The sequence below is a fragment of the Macaca mulatta genome, chromosome 10 (genome assembly GCF_049350105.2).
Source record: "Macaca mulatta isolate MMU2019108-1 chromosome 10, T2T-MMU8v2.0, whole genome shotgun sequence".
Taxonomy (NCBI): Eukaryota; Metazoa; Chordata; class Mammalia; order Primates; family Cercopithecidae; genus Macaca; species Macaca mulatta.
Window position 1 is genome coordinate 27,324,081 of NC_133415.1, and position 20,381 is coordinate 27,344,461.

General features: G+C 46.4%; 1 protein-coding gene across 1 annotated transcript; it reads left to right on the plus strand.

Annotated features, from left to right (window-relative positions):
- Positions 1-816: 816 nt before the first annotated feature.
- Positions 817-7,745, plus strand: LOC711158 (ral-GDS-related protein-like). The gene is made up of 11 exons (XM_028828579.2): positions 817-1,000; positions 1,102-1,314; positions 1,455-1,768; positions 2,533-2,748; positions 3,113-3,216; positions 3,717-3,786; positions 5,327-5,401; positions 5,882-5,956; positions 6,541-6,564; positions 6,914-7,035; positions 7,580-7,745. Exons 1-11 carry the CDS (start codon positions 817-819, stop codon positions 7,617-7,619), a joined length of 1,437 nt encoding a protein of 478 aa, XP_028684412.2. The 3' UTR covers positions 7,620-7,745.
- Positions 7,746-20,381: the final 12,636 nt, after the last annotated feature.

The window sequence follows — 20,381 nt, forward strand, 5'->3', positions numbered from 1 at the left end:
GTAGCTCTCAGCATTCTGCCTCAGTGGCCCATATCCCTCGCTGTTTGGAAAAGCACATAGAAAGCAAGTCTACGATGGCATTGGTAAAAGATATCTGAGATTCCTTCTGGCTGGTCTTTCTCCTTCACACAGACAGAAGAGGGGTCCCTTGGTGCTGAAAGAGGAACCACAGGTCCACTCAGATATCTGGAGAGGCTCACTGGGGTTCTCCAATGGTTGGGGCTCACTCATTCAACACATACATACAAAATACCTTATTTGTGCATCGTTCTTCTTGTGACTTGGCGTAATTTCATAAAGCAGAAGACAATCCCTGGGCCTCGACTTACTGAGAGTCAGGTGCTCACAGGAGACAGAATAAACAGGTCCTATCTACACAAAGTTAGAGGTGAAACCCTCATGGCCTCATCTACATATGGTGGCATCCTCCCAGATTCTGACTAGAATGATGGAGCCCAGCAACAAGTATAAACTGGGTGGATTTAGGGTTCTAAAGAGCCTTTTCATCCAGAAAACATGGGGTAAAAGATGTGGCCTTTGCCTGGGGAGACTCTAAAGGAGTCCTGGGGCTCATACTTCTTATAATTCCCACGAGAAGGCTGACATCTGGAGACTTCCCCCACAAAAAGTAAATTGTGAGTTCTGTATATGGAGACTTAGGTGCCCTGCAAAGGAGAGGGAAGGCTGGGGTCTCAGCTGTCCGCTGAGAGACCCATGCCCCGTGCCGTGGCTTCCCAACTCTACCTGTCCTCCTGCAGCCAATATTTGCCCCTACCCTCCTAACCCCAGGACCAGGGGACCCAGAGCTGGAGCTTGATGAGCAACCTGCTCACAAATCAGCCTGGAGCTGCAGTCTTGAGTGTCCAGGTGCACAGGGCTGTGCTCCAGGGCCTTTGGGAAGAGAATGTCAGTGGGACACCGGGGCGCACAAGGGTCTGTACAGTCCTGCTGCGTGGCCAGGTCTGCCCCTTCCAGGACAGCACTGACGGCTTGGGGAAGGGTGGGGCTGTCCTCTACACAGGCAGCAACATGCCAGGGACCCAGAACCACGCAAGTGTGCCCTGGAGGGTTATGTGGGAGAAGGCCAGGCCTCTGACTCAGCTGTCTACTCCATCACCAGCACCATCACCTCCATTTTGTTCACCTGGCCCCTTGAAAACTCTTCAGTTTGCTATCAGCCCCCACAACGGTCATCTTTCCGGATAAAGCTGGCCTTCAGGAACTTCGCCTGGCCTGGACTGGGCGTGGAGGACCATCAGGAACTTGTCCTAGGCCAGTTGGTGCTTCCGGAGCCCAACGAGGCCAAGCCAGATGGTGAGGTGGCTTGCAGTCTGGAAGACTTTCCTGGGGTGGTGTTGTGGGGTTACAATTCCCTTACATTTCATCCGGTCATTTCTGTGCTTGGAAAGCCCAGTGAAAAGTGACTGGTGTCATGACCTTTTCTCCTTTTCCAGATCCTGCTCCACCTCCTGGGCAACACGCATTAACAATGCCGGCCCTGGAGCCAGCACCACCACTGCTGGCGGACGTGGGGCCTGCTCTGGAACCAGAGTCAGGTGCAGCCCTGGGTGCACCAGGATATCTATATTCAGCACCAGGACCAGCACCAGGGGAAGGGTCCCCTCCAGCAACACTGCTGGAGCCACAGTCCGCCTCAGAGTCCCCCAGTCCCTCTTCTGGGACTGTGAAGAACCAACTTGAGGAGATGCCTGACATCACGACCTTCCCTCCCAGGCTGCTGGCAGAGCAGCTGACCTGCATGGATGTGGTGAGCAGCTGGGCTTTGCAGGCTGTGCCTCTGGCACTAGCTGTCTCAGACCAGCCTCTACCCGAGGAGTGGCCAATGCCCTGGGTCGAATGTCATCCCCACTTCTTACCAAACATGGGATCTGGATGAGTTTCCTCACGCACAAGCCTTCCCTGACTGCATATGGACAGCAGAGATGGCACATCGCCTGTGCTAGCTCCACAGAGTGTGCAGACCGAATGACAGGGGATGGACAGAAAGCAGGACAGGGCAGGTGCTCAATGAGGGACAGGCAGGGCCATGGGTCACTCACCCAGCCACTTAGGAGCCTCATGACCCTCAGCGCTTATTAGGTGCCTGATGCATACTCGATTCTATGGGAGACACCCAAACAGAGCCCATAGTTGCAGCTGCCACAAGGAAAGTGCACCGGTATGGAGAGAAGGAGTACAGGGCTGACTGGGATGGGAGGAAGACGAGGCCTCAGGACAGGAAGGCCTGAGCCACCTTCTACTCCTTGGAATGCGGATGGCCTGGGAGAAAATGTCACTCTCTCTTCCCACCCTTGTTGGGTTCTGGGCCATGATGCACTCAGGGCCCTCGGTGGGCAGAAAATCAAACCCAGGGACTCCCATATGTCTGGAGCCCATTTTAAAGTTTTCTGAACTCCAGATCGGTTCCTGCCAGAGACCATGGATGACTGTGAGCTCAGTCCCTGCCTGGGACTGTGGGTGACTCTGAGCTGGGGTGTGCTCTGTCCATGACACTCTCCTCCTCCCCCAAAGGAGCTGTTCAAGAAGGTGGAGCTCTACGAATGCTTGGGCTCCATCTGGGGTCAACGAGCTAAGGAGGGGAATGAGTATGTGGCACCCACAGTTCATGCGACCATCGCACACTTCAACAGGCTCACCAACTGCGTCACCACCTCCTGCCTCAGGAACCATGGCATGACAGGCCGGGACAGGGCCAGGGTGGTGGAGCACTGGATCAAGGTGGCCAGGGTAAGCCATGGTTGGGCCTGAGCATTTCCTCTTTAAAAATGGGGAACTGCCTCTTCTCCTCCAACAGCTTTCAGGATTGGCATCTGTATGTCTGGCTTCAGCCCTGGACATCACGTAACCCCTTCTTGTCACAGACCTTGACTCCCATGGCCCAGTGGTGGCTGCTCACTTCTGACCTGGGATCTTCCTTGGGTTGAACTAAAATCCTCCTAGATGAGTGACATTCACTCGGCCCCAGGTGTGCCCTCCTGAGGCTCCCTGGGCCTCTGCTTCGTCCAGGCAGGGAGATCTCAGCACAGCGGGCTGTGGCTTAAGTGGGCCGGGCTCCAACTGTGGAACTCACAGCTCACTCTTCCCTCTCCAGGAGTGCCTAAGCCTCAACAACTTCTCCTCGGTGCATGCCATCGTCTCTGCTCTGTGTAGCAAACCAATACATCGGCTACACGAGACATGGGCAGCAGTGTCCAGGTGAGGAGGGTTCCCTCCACGGGAGCACCAGGGTTGACCTAGGGACCCATAGGTCTCCCCATGTGCCCTCAACCACTCTGAAAGGTTCTTGGAGACCAGGGACACTGGAGGCAGGGATGGCCTGGTGGGTGTGGTCACTAAGCTGCCTTGGACTACTAAGCAAGGATTTCCAACTCAGGACTAAGGATTTTTAACCATCAGGAACAGACTGGAGCCAACTGGAGGCTTTCAGGTGTTTGTACCCAGCAGTGGAACTGTGTCCAGCTGGAAGCTAACTGTGAACACGCAGGGGCTCATGTGAAGTGGAGATGGGCCAGGGGAGGAGCATGACAGGTCCCACCCTGGTCCTCTGGAGCCCTTGTCATCAGAGGACCCTACTGGAAACTCTCACCCATGAAGTTGGGATTCTCTGGGTTTTCAAACAAAAGGGATTGGATTGGAACTCACAAATCTCTCTGCTTATTCCCAAATTTGCTTTTCTTTCTTTCCTCTGCCCATAGCAAAAGCACAAAACATCTAAAACAACTCTGCGAAAAAGACACTGCAGTGAAGAGGGACCTGCTGATCAAGGTACACTGGAGTCTGGGAGATGCAGAAGTGTTTAAGGGTCAGAGGAAAGACTGAGTTTGGAAGGGCATTGGACCTGGTGCGGAGTGGTTATTTTCTTTTGACTTATCTACTAAAAGGGGACTTGAAAAATTCCCTCCACGCCTACCTTGGGCCAATAGGAAGAGAGGTGTGTGGGTCCACAGGCACGTGGGGGCACAGGGGCAGGAGGCCCTGGAAATGGGATGTGGCAATGGCTGCTGGGCTGCGGAGCGGGGGTGATGAGCTGCAGCATTAGCAGGGCTCTGGTTCCCGCGCTTGTCAGTGCTGCTGGCATGGAGCTTCCTCCAGGCTGGGGGGTGGTCATGGTAGGTGGGACTTTCTTTCTTCCTCAAACTGGCCGGCAATTCCTCAGGAAGCCAGGCCTCTGCTGCTGCTTCTGTCTGCAGCGCATCTCCATGGGTAGTGGCCTCTGCCCACACTGGGGGAGAGGGGGAACAACAACAGGGGAAGCTCATGTGCCAGGGAGTCCAGTGGACCGCCCAGCTTTGGGTACCAATGGGCATACTCGGGATAGATGTGTGTTTCCTGGGACTCCCCGCTCTGCCCTTTGCAGACACCCGAAAACGGTCATGTCACAGGATTCTCACCAGTTAGCAGTGACACAAGCTCATGACAAGTATCTCAGGGATTCAAGCATTCCTAGGGGATCCTCCCTGACCAGATCTCAGAATATTCCATGCAAACGGGAAGACAACTTGTCACCCCACCCAGGATTCGGGAAAACCCCGCCATGTCAGTCAGAAATGGCACCGCAGGAGGCCACTTCCTGAGTGGAGGAAGAGAGTTCTGTGCATGGAACTCCCCTGGGGGATCGTTGGCGAGGCAAAACTTTGGCATAGCTCAAACCCAGTTTGTGTGGCACAGACTCCAGTGGGGCTCGGATAGGCAGATGCCACTTAACCAGGTCTCCTAAAATACCCTGTCCCTTTCCCATCATGACTGTGCCTGGCTGGACACCGAGACACTCAGAGACTCCAGACAACAAGACCCTGATGGGTAGTGGTGCTGGGATATTGGGAGAAGGCACCGGGACAGAGCTTCCAGGATGGGGAGGAGGCGCCTTCTCTTTCGGGTCCCTGGGGAGTCACTGTCCACTCTGGGTCTCTGTTTCCTCATCTGGAAAATGAAGGGATGCTGAGCCTGTAGTGCAGCCCTCACAGGATGGAAATGAGGTTCAAGAAAAGAAAATAATTTGCTGGTGCTCATGCCTGGTTCTTCCTCAGAGGGATGAGGGGGAGAATCATGGCAACAGGAAACATTACTCAGGAGGCCCTGTGAGGTAGCTGTGGTTTTCATTGCTCTTTACAGAAGAGGAAACAGTCTCAGGGAGGCCCGGCTGCATGAGTGGGTGACACACACAGGGAGTGTGGAGCTGGCCAGTGGTATGAGCACCGTGCCAGGTGACTCACGCCAGTCCCTGGGGATCCAAGTGTGGGGTGGCTGGGGTGTAACTGGGGGAAGAGAGGAGAGCCTCACTGTCTCCGTCACTGGCACCTGACAGGCGGGGAGCTTTAAGGTGGCCACCCAGGAGAGGAACCCCCAGAGAGCCCAGATGAGGCTGCGGAAGCAGAAGAAGGTGAGTGAGCCTTTGGCGTGGAGAGGCCGCAGGGGATCAGAGGACAGGGCTCCCTCCCTGCCAGCTGGAGGCCTCCATGTGAAGACCGCAAGGACTTACTCTCCAGTCCTGTCCTCCTGTGGACACTGGGCCTGGAAAACCTCCATTTGAGAGACCAGAGCAAGGATCTGGGAAAGCTGGACTCAGAGTGGATGTGGGGAAGGATAAGACTGGGACCACACGCCCTTGTGAATTGTTAAAATCCCACCATAGAGGTAACTAGGAGTGCTTGCTAGACTTGGGGGTCAGGTGGGATGGAGGAGGCAGAGAATTGGGAAAGGCAGTGGAGGGTCTTTGGCTGCTCCAACAGGGAGACCTGAAGAGGGGAGTTCCGGGAGACAGGGGCTGGTGGGACTTCATGAGACAGGACCTTGGGCAGGTACCTGAGGGCCAATACTCATCATCACTACAACGCCCCCCTCCCACCCCTCCTTGGCACAGGGAGTGGTCCCCTTCCTGGGAGATTTTCTGACTGAGTTACACAGATTGGATACGGCCATCCCAGACGATCTGGATGTGAGTGAGCCTGGGGCAGGCTGTTGGGAACCAGGATCCTGAGGGAGGAGAGGGTCCTGGATGGAGCCCTTAGATCTCAGCCCTTGGCAAACCTCCTCTCCTGAGAGCCTCACAGCTACTCCTGTGGGTGAGGGTGTCAGGCCCATCTCATTACCTCTGATTCATAGAGGCTCCATAGCAGCCACCAGTCCCTATTCCCGAGTGGTGAAGCTGCAGAGCTGCCTGACTGCAAAGCTGCTGAGGTGTGGGCTGAGCTGGACTTAGCCTTTCCCTAGAGTAGTCCCGTAACAGGCCAGTGAAATTGAGCCTCTTCAAGGGCAGGCAGTTCCAGGGTCACTGAGCGCTTTCTTTCTATGTGAGATCTCAGTTTCCCTGTCTGTTATCACAGAGGGTTGGGACAGAAAGTCCCTGAGCCTCAGCTTCTATGCCCCTGCTCTAGAGCCCGGAGCCCGGGGCAGATCCAAGTCCTGTCATGTGCACATCCCCTGACTCTGGTGGCCCTGGCAGTAATGCAGCATGGGAAGGGGTGGAGTGGGGCTGTTGTGGGCCAGGGACCTTTCTGATGGACTCTGTCTGCCTTCCAGGGCAACAGCAACAAGAGGAGGAAGGTGAGCAGCTGGGGCACACACGTTGGATGAGGGTGGGGATGTGGACGTCACAGTCCACCTTGGACAGGACACTCCCTGGCTCCATCCTCTACATCTTAGGTTTACTGGGGGGTTTGACACACACAGGAGGAGGAGACCTAGCCCAGTGGAGAAAGCGGGAAATGGAATGAAATCAAAGACCAGTTCCTGCAGGAGGGGCTTTTTACATCCAACTCTGAGAACAGGCTGGGGGCTGCATGGGGCCCCCTCAGAAAACTGCCCGAGGGATCAGCCCCTTCTCCCTGCTTACCAAAAGTCCTCTCAGCATCTTCCACCCAGGCCCTGTCAGCAACCTGTCCTCTGTCTCTAGGAGGTCCGAGTTCTGCAGGAAATGCAGCTGCTCCAAGTGGCTGCCATGAATTACAGGCTTCGGCCTCTTGAGAAATTTGTCACCTATTTCCCAAGAATGGAGCAGCTCAGTGACAAGGAGAGGTGAGGGCCTAGCAGACGGGCAGAGGGTGGGAGAAGGCTCTCCATTTTTTTTTTTTTTAATGTGGTCTGGCTCTGTCGCCCAGGCTGCACTGCAGTGTGTCACCATCTCTGCTCACTGCAACATCTGCCTTCTGGGCTCAAGCCCTTCCTCAGCCTCTCAAGCAGCTGGGACTACTGCAGTACACCATGTCCCAGGACATGGTACAGCATGTGCAGACACCATGTCCTGTTGTTCTGCTGTTGTTCTGGTACAGATGGGGTTTCTCGATGATGTCCAGGCTGGTCTCAAACTCATGGCCTCAAGCAATCCATCCACCTCAGTCTCCCAAAGTACTGACAGTACAGGTGTCAGCCACCCCACCTGGCCTAGAGGAGGCTCTCCCTGTGGCAAGCTGCAGAGAGCCTATGGCCATGACTCCACGGCCAGCATCAAGCCCTGTTGCATGGGGACCGCTGGGGACCCAGGATTCCAGCTGGGCAGGCACTGAGAGGGGACCTGATGTGTGGCTCATGGTGGCCTCACAGCTGCCTCACTGTTCTGCAGCTACAAGCTGTCCTGCCAGCTGGAGCCCGAATCACAGTAGGCCAGTAACATCCTGCAGTGGCTGGGACCCCACCGGGATGCTGGTCAGAACACTGGCTCTGCACCATCCTTCACCTAGACCGTGACACCAGGGAACCACATCTAGGTGGCTGGCAGCTCAGCTGCATCTGGCCCCTGCTCTTCAACATCAGCTGCTCCTCCTGGCCAGGATCAGGCCATGGGTCTTTTGCCAGGCAGGCGGGAGACCATTTTATGTTTATTTTCTTTAGTGTATAAGTAAGGGTTTTTTTCTTAACTTTCATTAAAATAAAATTTTAAAACACTATTCAAAATGTTCTATAGTTGTTGGAATGAGAAAAGTAACCGCGGTGCAGTAACCGTATACCAGTCTTCAGGATTCATAGTCCAGTATGTCAAATTGAGGCTATGGCTGAACAAGTCATGCAACAGCGTTTATGTTACACATGCCAACCATTTAATGTTTTCCTTCTTTGTTCTAATTAATTATTGTTAACTCTGTTTAAGGAAAACAAACAAACAAAAAAAACAACAAAGCAAAACCCTTAAAAATCAGAGTATGTTACCCAAACTACCACACTTGTTCTACTGACCAGCTACTCTCAAATTTAAATTCTAGTTAAATTCGAGTTCCACTGGGTTACTCTGTCTTAAAGTTTAAATATTTAATGAATCACTTATATATTTACTGAAGGGCTGGAGATGGGAGGTATTTAAGCAAGTGGTAGGGCTGGCCTTCTCCAGAAGTCCTGGGCAGAAGGGAGCTGGCCATCCATCTCCACGAAATACAGATAAACTTTTTCCACTATGGATCTTCCCAGACTTTCTGACACCTCTCCCCTAAGTGAATATCAAGGAAGGAGAGAATCATTTGAACCCAGAATCGAAAAGGATGTCCCATGGCTTAATTTGAACACAACCACCAGTGTGTTATATCAGAGAAAAAACAAGCCAAAGAAGTCAACATTTCAGGGTCTGAAACATTTCAGGGTCTGAAAATACCCCCAAATCAACACAAAATAAACACCTAAACCCAATCCTGCAGCCACAAAGCTCCTATAAGAAAAGTGGGAGTCTGTATCTCAGCAAAACTTGTATCTCTGCATGCAGTTTGCAAAAAAGAAAGAAAACAAAAGCAAAAATTATCTACGGCAAGAAACCCTTAGACCATGCAACTGATTTGGCAATACTTTTTCTTAATTTTTGTTCTTTTTGGATGGGACACAAAAATCACTGCTAACAAACATGAATACAAACACATGAGACTATACATCATTTCAGAGCTTACGCATGGGGAAGAGGAACAATGAACCATTAAAGAAATCATCCTACAGATTGAGAGAAAGTTCAGCAGAATCTTACCTGTGAAAGGGGTTGTTATCTAACATGCATGAGAAACTAACACTACTCTAACTGGGAAAATGAACAAAACTTAATACCCAAGCTAAAACTGGGCAAAGATCCTGAACAGGCACATCTGAAAAGAAAACACGACATTCACTGACAGGTCAAAGAGAAGCTGCTCAACTTCACTAATCCTCACACAAATGTCTAAGTACGAACCATGCTCAGATGTGTCTCACTCTAATTAGAATGAAACTTACCAAAAACAACAGAAAACCCATACGTTCACAGGCAGTGGCCAATGCAGAACAGCAGAAAAAGACACTTTTATACGTTACTATACACATGAAGCAAAACAGTTGAAGGTGTCTTAAACATTTTACAACTATCCGTTCACCTAGCAATCCCACCACTGGTTATAAACAGAAACCATATAGAATCTGCTATGTTGAGGAGATATCGGCCTTCCTATGGCGACTGAAGCACTATTCACAATAGCGAAGCTATTCAATCCACCTACCTGTTCGTGCACAGATAAAGGGATAAAGAAACTGCAGTACACAATGGAATCCTCTTCGGCCACAGAAATTCATGAAACCATGTCACCTGCAGCAACGTGCAGAAACCTGGAGGACATGACCCTCAACGAAATGAGTCAGGCAGAGAAAGACAAACACGGCATGATTTCATGCATGTGAGAATGAGATCAACTTCCTCTCTAAACGACTTTATCCCCTAGAAGTAGAAAGTTCCACAGTGGTGAAGAGAGGCTGTGGGTTGGGAAGTCCTGGCAAGGACTGCAAAGGGGACACAATGTTACACTCAGATGACAGGAATAAATTTAGCAGTTCTACTCCACAGCAGGTGTCCAGAGTTAACAGTATCCTACCATATTTTCCAAAAAAGACTGAAAAGAAGGATTCTGAATATTGCAACCACAGAGAACTAACAAATAATAACTACACAAGGTAATAGAGACAGTCAATGCCTTGCTTTCATCATTACACAAGGTACATATGCATGGATCAAAATGTCCCACTCTACTCTTTAGTTGTAAACCTTTACTATAGAGCAAATTGGTTTTAAGCACATAGAAAGAAACAATGCTGAAGTATATGTGAGACCAGGAAATTCCCACATCTAATACACTAAAGAGCCACCACACAACACAAGAAATTACCAACAGAGTAGACAGACAACACACAGGATGAGAGAAAATGTTCCCAAACTATGCACCTGACCAAGGCCTAATATCCAGAATCTACCTGAAAGACCTTACAGAAATCAATTAGCAAAACCCCCCAAATAACTCATCAATAGGCACCGGATATAAACACACACTTCTCAAAAGATAATGTAAAAGCAAGCAACGAATGTGAAAACATGCTAAACCTAATTATCAGAGAAATACAAATCAAAAGCACAATGAGCTATCATCTCACACTGGTCAGAATGGCAATTACACAGTTAAAAAAAAAAAAGGGAGATGGACAAGGCAGCAGAGAAAGGGGACACTGGTCCACTTTTGGTGAAAATGCAAAGTAGTTCAGACACCATAGAAAGCACTTCAGAGATTGCTCAAAGAACTTAAACCAGAACTACCATCTGACACAGCAAGCCCACCACTGGGGTATACACAAAGGAAAATAAATCCTTCTGTCCAAAACACACATGCACACAAACGGTCTTGGCGGCACTCTTTACAAGGGCAAACACGTGAAATCAACCTAGGTATCCATCAACAGTGGATCAGAAAAGGAAAATGGGGTACATATATACCACAAAAAACTAGGCAGCTATAAAAAAAAAAAAAAAGACGCAAATCATGACCTTGGCAGCAACATGAAAGGAGCTGGAGACCATTATTTAAAGAGAAGTAAGGAAAAAACAGAACACCAAATGCCACATGTTGTCACTTCTAAGGTGGAGCTAACATTGAAAACACCCTACCATAAAAGTGAAAACAACAGACACTGCTGACTATAAGACAACAAAGGAAGAAGGGATGGAGAATGGGCTATAGACCTGCCTGGTGGGTCCACACTCCCTGCATGATAAGCTCTCTGGGACCCCAAGTCTCAGTATCAGGCAATATACCAAAGGCAGCAACTAATCTGCCTTTGTACCTTTTAGTCTATAATAAACTATATTAGTCTATAATAAACGTAGAAATTATGTTAAAAAATACAAACTTAGGAGCTAAAACAATGAATGAAAAACACAAACTTATAATTATCCAAACAAGCTTTTATTGGCATAAACTAAGGAAGTGCTCAGAATGAGTAAACCAAATACTCAACCCCAATGTACATATAGTGAAATGTACACATTTTTCAAAAGAACACCAAAAAGGCACAATGGGCAAAAGACCGCCTGTTCAGTACATGATTTTCAGCAAACTGAATATTCACATACAAAACACTGAAATAGGACCCTTATGTCATGCAAAACAAAAATCAATGCAAAATACATTAAAGACCTAAAACTGAATTCTGAAACCACTACAAGAAAACCCCTACAAGAAAACATACGGTGAGCACGTATTTTAGAAAACAAATCCATGCAAGTAGGTTGCTAAAGGTATTTAAAAAACAGTAAAACAAAGCAAACACTCTAAGAAAACAACCATAGACAATGTAATGCTTTGCCATTTTTACAGAAAAGCTGGGGACCCGGTTCCGCAGAACAGTGGAACAGATTAGAAGACCCAGATATAAACCTGCACACCTGAAACCATCTGATATTTGAAAAAAAATCAACAAAAATAAGCAATGGAGACAGGACTGCCTATCAGTAAGTGGTGCTGGGATAAGTGGCTAGCTAGATGCAGAAGAAATAACACTAGGCCCCTGTGTCTCACCATGTACAGAAAGCAACTCAAAATGAATCAAAGATTGAAATGCCAAACCCCAGGCCGGGAGCGGTGGCTCACGCCTGCAATCCAAGCACTCTGGGAGGCCGAGGCGGGCAGATGACTAGAGGTCAGAGAGTTCGAGACCACCCTGGCTGACATGGTGAAACCCTGTCTCTACTAAAAAACAAAACTTAGCCGTGCATGGTGGCACATGCCTGTATTCCCAGCTACTCGGGAGACTGAGGCAGGAGAATCACTTCAACCCGGAAGGTGGAGGGTACAGTGAGCCGAGATGGCTTCATTGCATTCCAGCCTGTACAACAGAGCGAGACTCAGTCTCTAAATAGACAAATACATAAAAATTCAAGCCCTGAAACTATGAGAAAATCCTGCATGAGAATCTAGCAAATACCATTCTCAACAGAGGCTTTGGCAAAGCATTTAAATGTCAACTCCCCAAAAGCAATTACTGATAAACGGGACCTAATACACAAAAAAGCAGCTGCACAGAACAAGAAACAACCAACAGAGTCAACACACAGCCTATAGAATGAGGGAAAATATTCCACAACTACGCATGTGAAAAACATCTAATATCCAGGATTTATCGTAAAGACCTTCAACAAATAAAATCAGAAAAAAAAAACCGAAATTATAAATGGGCAAGGGACATGAACACACACTTAAAAGGAGGTGTACCAGTAACCAATAAGAATGAAAAGATGCTCAATTTCACTGATCATCAGAGAAATGCACATCAAAAACATACTGCGATACCACGTCGCACAATAGTCAGAATGGCAATTATGACACACAGTCCACAACAACAGAGGCTGGTGGAGCAGACTAGCAAAAAGATGCAGGTCCACTGTAGGGGGAAATGCAAACTAGTTCAGACACCCTGGAGAGCAGTGTGGACATTTCTGAAAGAACTTAAAAGAGAATTACCACCCAACGCTTCAACCCCACTCCTAAGTATCTACCCAAAGGAAAACCCTTCCATCGAAAACACACATGCACTCGTATGTTCACGGAAGTACTACTCGCAATGGTAAAGACATGGCACGGAACACTACACAGCCATAAAAAACAAATCCATGCCCTTACCAGAAACCTGGACAGAGTCATAGGCCATTATGCCAAAAGGCAAGAACAGAAAACCACAATTTTCAAAACAGCTACAAAGTTCAGTTGTGAATATTCTCTCCACAGAGAAATCATAAGTCTGGAGCTCACAGAGATGCCAGACACTGCGACTTCATGATGATGCTACGTTTACACAGATCAAACTGTGCCTTGCACTCGCTGGATATACACACAGACTATACGACAATGAAACTGCTGTCCCATTTTGGTAACATTCATTCTCACCAGAGACAGATGCTATCTCAGTGTGGTTTTGATTGACTTCTCATGAGGATCAGTAATGTTGATTCAGAATCTTTAACCTGTGCATCCATCTCAGGTCTTCAGGTCCTTTGCCCAGTCTTACACAACAAATTGAAACAAGTTCACAATAACCTGGCAAACATCACTAACCACAAGCAAAATGTAAATTAAAACCACACTTAGACACCATCTCGTTCTAATTGGAATGAGTGTTACAAAAAAAGAAAAAAAACATTGAAAGAAAGGGAAATGCTGGTGTGTTTCCAGAGAGAGAGAGAGACTCTTCTCCACAGTTCGTGAGAAGGTAATCTAGCACACACGATACAGAAACCACTTGGAGGTTCCTCTAAACCTTAAAAGACTCCAACTACCACTTCAACCAGCAATTCTACTACTAGGAATACACTCAAAGTCATTGAAATCAGGACACCAAAGATAGATCTACCCACCCATGTGGATTCCAGCAGTGTTCCCAAGAGCCAGTGTAAGCATCAACCTACCTGCTTATCCACAGACGAAGGGAGAAAGAAGCTGCTCCACATGTACACACCGGGATACTCTTCACACAGAAAAGCACAATGACATCACATCGTGGGGAACCACACGGTTGCACCTGGAGGGCGTGATGGTAAATTAAATGAGTGAGGGGGAGAGAAACAAACCTTGAGTCATCTCACACATGCAGAATCTGAGAAACTCTATGTCAAAGACCTTTCAAGCACAATATTGGTTTCCAGAGACTGGGGGAAAAGAGGGGTAATGGGCAGGGATCATAAATGGGTACAAAGTTACACATAAGTGAGAGGAAGAAAATTCTGTTGTTTTATTCCACTGCAGGGTGACCAGGGTTAACAGTATCGGCACATCACTTTCAAAGCAGCTTGACAGGAGAATATTGAAGGTTCTCACCATAAAGGAATAAACAATGGGAAAATGTAGCAGGAACTCTAAGTACCCTGATTTCATCATTCCACAATGTATGCATGGACCATAACGCCCCACTCTACCCTCTCGTTGTATTGTTCCTTTACTATGCAACGCATTTGTTGAAAGAAATAGAAATATGCACTGCTAATATTCATGTGGGACAATGAAGCACCCTGAGTTTCATCCTCTGCAATCCTGAGACATCCAGACTACATCGGACACATCACACTTCCTGATTTCAATTTTCATGGAAAAGTCAGGGACCCACTTCCACACAGAGCAGTGGAACACAAGAGAGGACCAAGAAGTAAAACCACACACTGAAAACTATCTGATCTATCATAGAATCCACAAAAGTAAGCAAAGGGAGAAGGACACCCTATTCAATCAATGGTGCTGAAATAAGCAGCTAGCCATGTGCAGAAGAAAAACACTAGGTCCCTACCTCGCACCAGACACAAAGAGGAACTCAACATGAATGAAAGATTTCAATGGAAAAACTCAAACTATTAAAATCTTATGAGAACACTTGTGAAATATCCTTCTCCACATAGGCTTTGGCAAAGCATTTAGATGGCTAAGTCCTGAAGAGCAACAGCAACAAAAACAAAAGTTGACAAATCAGACTTAACACCTGAAAGAGCTGCTGCACAGCAAGAGAGACTACAACAGAGTAAACAGACAGCGTACAGAATGGGAGAACACGTTCCCAAACTGTGCCTCTGACCAACGTCTAACATGCAGAATTTACAAGGCCCTTCAACAAGTCAACCAGGGGAATAAACAGAAAAAGAATATCCTGTTAATAAACAGTCCAGGGATGTGAACATGCACTTCTCTAAAGTCGATGTACAAGCCACTAACAAATAGGAAAACATGCTCAAGCTCACTCATTAACAGAGAGCTGCCAATCAAAAGCATGACAACATGCCATCCCATCCATGGTGAGGACCACGCAGGCAAAGAAGGAAACACTGGTACGCTTTCAGGTGGGGGGGTTGAAAACTAGTACAGACACAGTTGAAAGCAGATCGGGGATTTCTCAAAGAGCTGAAAACAGAACTACCATCTCACCCAGTAAGCCCACTCCTGTGCATCTACCCAAAGGAAAATCAATCCTTCTATCCAAAAGACACAGACACTCGTATGTTCATGGCAGTGTTATTCACAGTGTCAAAGACATGGAATCAACCTAGCCATCAACAGTGGATGAGAGGCTGGCACAGTGAGTCACACCTGTAATTCTAAAACTTTGGGAACCCGAGGCAGTAGGATCGCTTCAGTCCAGAATTCAAGACCAGCCTGGGCAGAATGGTGAAATCCCATGTTTATGATAATACAAAAATTAGCTGGATGTGGTGGTGGGCACCTGTAGTCCTATCTAATCCTGAGGCTGAGGTGGGAGGATCACCTGAGCCCAGAAGATGGAAACTGCAGGCCACTGTCGTAAATGAACTAAGGCCCAAATAGAAAACAAACGCCACATGTTCTCACTTATAAGCGGGAGCTAAACTTTGAATGCATTCAAGCATAAAGAAGAGAACAACAGACACCTGGAATGACCACCAGACCAATAAAAAAACAGGGGAGACGGAGCATGTACTGAAGACCCACAGGGTGGGTCTTGGTCACTGTCTTGGTCATAGGGTTGTTGGGACTCCAAGCCTCAGCGTGATGCAATCAACAGATGCAACTAACTTGTATATGTACCTTTTAAACTATAATAATAAGAGTAGAATGCATTAAAACAATCCAAGGTTAGAACCAAAGAAAATAATAAATGAAAAAACAATCTGTAGTTATCCAAACAATCCATGACTGTCACAAACACAGAATGAGGACATAAGTGACAGAAAAAGGCAGCCGAATACTCTATCCAACATGATATGTAGGGAACACAGTTTTCAAAACCCCAAAAAGATACAATGGGAAAGGGAGAGTCTGGTTCAATTACTGATTTTGAGAAAACTGAATCTCCACAGGAAAAACACTGAAATAGGGCCCTTACAATGCATGATACACAAAATCAACACAAAATGAATTAAAGACCTAAACTCAATCTTGAAATTGTAAAGGTCCTATAAGAAAATATAGAGTGGGTGTATATTTTAGGAAACCCTGTATCTATGCAAACAGGCTGCAAAAGGTAAAAAAGCATCATAACACCAAAAAAAAAAAAAAAAAAAAAAAAAAGTAGGGAGACTACACGCACACACCCGCATGTTTTTGTGCTTGGTGGAAGTGGGGTGTTGAACACAAAAATCACTGCTAACATACGCAACTATAACCATATGAGACTAGGGACACTTTACAACTTCTACAGGGAATAGAAAACAAACAAAAAAAAGGAATCCTAAAGACTGGGAGAAACTATAAAAAATCCTACCCCTGAAAGAGGTTGTTATCTAACATGTGCAATAAATTGATATGACTAAGCGAAAAGCAACAACAACAACAACAAATATCCAACTTAAGAGGATCTAAATAGACCTGAGTGAAAAGAAGGCAGGAAACTGACTCACAGGTTACAGTTTCTCAATATCACTAATCATCACAAAAATGTGAATCAAAACCATACTCAGTTACCATCTAATTCCACCTAGAATGAGTATTACAACAGACAAAAGTCAAAATTGTTGAAGGCAATGGTCAGTGCAGACTTGCAGAAAAAGAAAATCTCCTACATTCTTTGTGGAATGAAAATTACTATACACACTACAAAAAACTTTTGGAAGTTCCTTAAAAAAGTAAAATGTAGGCTGGGTGCAGTGGCTCACACCTGTAATCTCAGCACTTTGGGAGGCCAAGACAGATGGATCACCTGAGGTCAGGAGTTTGAGACCAGCCTCACCAACATGGTGAAATCCCATCTCTACTAAAAATACAAAAATTAGTGAGGCGTGGTGGCGGGTGCCTATATTCCCAGCCACTTGGGAGGCTGAGGCAGCAGAATCGCTTGAACGCAGGAGGTGGAGGTTGCATTGAGCCAAAATCACGCCACTGCACTCTAGCCTGAGCGATAATAGCAAGACTCCATCTCAAAAAACAAAAGAACAAAACTAAAGGTAAAAGTACCACTGCCACTCCAGCTAACAATCCCACCACTGGGTACATGTTTAGAGAAAATGAAATTCCTTTATTATCTGCCTTTTCATGTGTCCTGAAGCCCTAGTCACAATAGCCAAGATGTGGAATCAACCTACCTGTCTATCCACAGATGAAGGGATAAAGGAACCACAGTATATATACACAAGGAAACACACTTCAGCTGTAACACTTCAGGAAATCATGTCATCTGCAACCACTTGGAGAAACCTGGAAGACAATTAGTGAAATGAAACGAGTCTGCTAAGGAGAGACCCACGCTGCATGACATCAGACATATGGAATCCAAAAAACATTGTCTCCTATAAGCAGAACTTCCAATAGGGGTTACTGGAGGCACATTAAAGGAAACAATGCACCAACCAACACTCAGAAGGCATTCTTCAGACAGAAAGGACATCATAAGGAATCATGTATCTGAAACTACCACACCACTGAGGAGCAAAACACACAAAACCAAGTAACCCAGCCAAAATTGGGCAACAAACATGAACAGACATTACTAAAAAGTGCACAATTCACTAACATGTGAAAAGGGCGGTTCTCAACATTACTAGTCATCTCTAAACTGTAAATGAAAACCACGCTCAGATACACACTCACCCTAATTTGAACAAATCAAAGAAACCAATTATTTCAAACCAATTCCCCGGAGGAAGTTGTATAAACAGATACTCTCATACACAGTTGGGAGAAATCACCGTTACTACAGACACTATGAAAACCTCTTGGAGCTTCCCAAACAATCAAAAAGGAAACTACCATTTCATCTGGCAATTCTAGCAGTGGGTATATACTTAGGGACAGTGAAATCACTGCATGGAAGCCACAGCTGCCTTCCCAGGTTGACCGAAGCACTATACACAATAGCCAAGGTATGCAATCAACCTACCTGTCCATCAACTGATGAAGGAATGAAGGAACTTCAGTATACGGACACAACGAAATACGCCCCATCAACAAAGATTGATGACATAATGTCCTTTGTGGCAACACGGATAAACCTGGAGGATATTATATTCAGTGGAATCAGCCAGGCAGGGAAACAAAAACACGGCATCATCTGACCCATGAGGAGACTAAAAAAAACTTATCTAATTGAAAGTGAGGCCGGGCGCGGTGGCTCAAGCCTGTAATCCCAGCACTTTGGGAGGCCGAGACGGGCGGATCACGAGGTCAGGAGATCGAGACCATCCTGGCTAACACGGTGAAACCCCGTCTCTACTAAAAAATACAAAAATCTAGCCGGGCGAGGTGGCGGGCGCCTGTAGTCCCAGCTGCTCGGGAGGCTGAGGCAGGAGAATGGCGTAAACCCAGGAGGCGGAGCTTGCAGTGAGCTGAGATCCGGCCACTGCAGTCCAGCCTAGGCAACAGAGCAAGACTCCATCTCAAAAAAAAAAAAAAAGAAAGAAAGTGAAAGTACAATAGTGGTTATCACATGCTGTGGGGAGGGGAGGGCATGGGCTGGCATTGGTAATGGGTACCAAGTTGCACTTCCAGGGGAGGAATTAATGCTGGTGATCTACTCCACAGGAGGGTGACTACAAGTAACAATATGGTAGGATCTCTTTCAATAGAGCTAGAAAGGAGAGGAACACTGAAGGTTCACATCACAGACAAATAAAAACTGGACATGGGAATAGACATGCAAAACACCCTGACTTCATCATTCCTCAAAGTATGCAAGTAAACAAAATCCCACTGTACCCCCTAATTTTGGACATGTATGACAAACTCAATTTTAAAACTGTAAATGAACAATGGCAAAATTCACAGAGAACCATGGAAGACCCTGAAAATCCAAAGCACTTCCCAGAAAGAGAAAATCACTTGAATGTCTCATGCTCGCTGATGTTAAATTACGTCAAAAAGCTATACTTACTAAGGCAGCAAGGAACTGGCATAAAAATAGAAACATTTATCATTGGAGAGTATCAGGCAGCCAACAGACAAATCTGAATGTACTTACAGTCAACAGATTTCTCAAAAGGTCAGGCACAGTGGCTCATGCCTGTAATCCCAACATTTTGGGAGGCGATGGCAGGCAGACCACTAGATGTCAGAAATTTGGGATCAGGCTGGCTAACATGGTGAAATATGGTCTCTTATAATAAAAATAGAAAAATTAGCCAGTGTGGTGGCGTGTGCCTGTAATCCCAGCTACTTGGGGGCTGAGGCAGGAGAATTGCTTGGATCTGGGAGGTGGAGGTTGCGGTGAACCAAGATCACACCACTTCACTCTAGCCTGGGCAAAAAAGCAAAACTCTGTATCAAAACAAACAAACAAACAAACGAACGAACGAACAAAAAACCCAAACAAAATGGGAAACGGCTAGTCTGTTCTGTAAATGACCTTGAGAAAACTGGAAACCCACACACAAAACATGGAAACCTCCTTGAGTTTATCCTTAATCCTTATGCAAGGTACACAAGTACTACAATATCCCCATTGCACCCCTAATTCTGGACATGCAGTATGAACCAAACTTATCATGAAATGTAACTATACACAGCTAAAAATTCACATGGAACTACCATAGACTCTGAACATGCAAAGCAATCCTAGGAAATATAACCTTGTTTGGAGGCCTCACACTGTTCAATTTCAAATTACATGGAAAAGATCTACTCATCCAAAGACTATGGCAGTGGCCTAACAGTGAAACCATGCAGACATAACAGAACCTAAATGTACATCTGTATGGAGTCAACACACTGTTTTCAAGAGAATGTCTGGATGACGCAATGAGGAGTGGGATGTCTGTTCAATTAATGAATCTGAAAATACAGGATATCCACATGAAAAAGAATGAAATAGGACCCTTATGTTACACAATACACAAATACCAACTCGAAATAAATGAAAACCTAAACACAAGACCCAAAAGCATAAAACTTCTACAGGAAAACACAGAGTGAGTGGAAGATCAGGGCAACTTAATCTATGCTCCTAGATTGCAAAAAGAAAAAACAGTTAGGAAATATATGGAAAATATACTCAAAATCAATGAAATGCATCAAAATTGTGATTTTTCTTTCTGGCCTGACCCAAAATTGCTGCTAACAAAAGGAAAACTCAACAAGTGAAAAAGACAAAACAAAACAAAAAAAACCCTCAAGAACTACAGCATGGTAAAGGGAGCAATGAAGTAATTAACAATGAGA

Excerpts from the sequence above, each read along its gene's own strand:
- LOC711158 (XM_028828579.2), top strand. The coding sequence starts at position 817 with ATGAGCAACCTGCTCACAAATCAGCCTGGAGCTGCAGTCTTGAGTGTC. Across the intron at positions 1,769-2,532 it reads AGCTGACCTGCATGGATGTG|GAGCTGTTCAAGAAGGTGGA; the intron begins GTGAGCAGCTGG and ends CCTCCCCCAAAG. Across the intron at positions 7,036-7,579 it reads CAGCTCAGTGACAAGGAGAG|CTACAAGCTGTCCTGCCAGC; the intron begins GTGAGGGCCTAG and ends ACTGTTCTGCAG.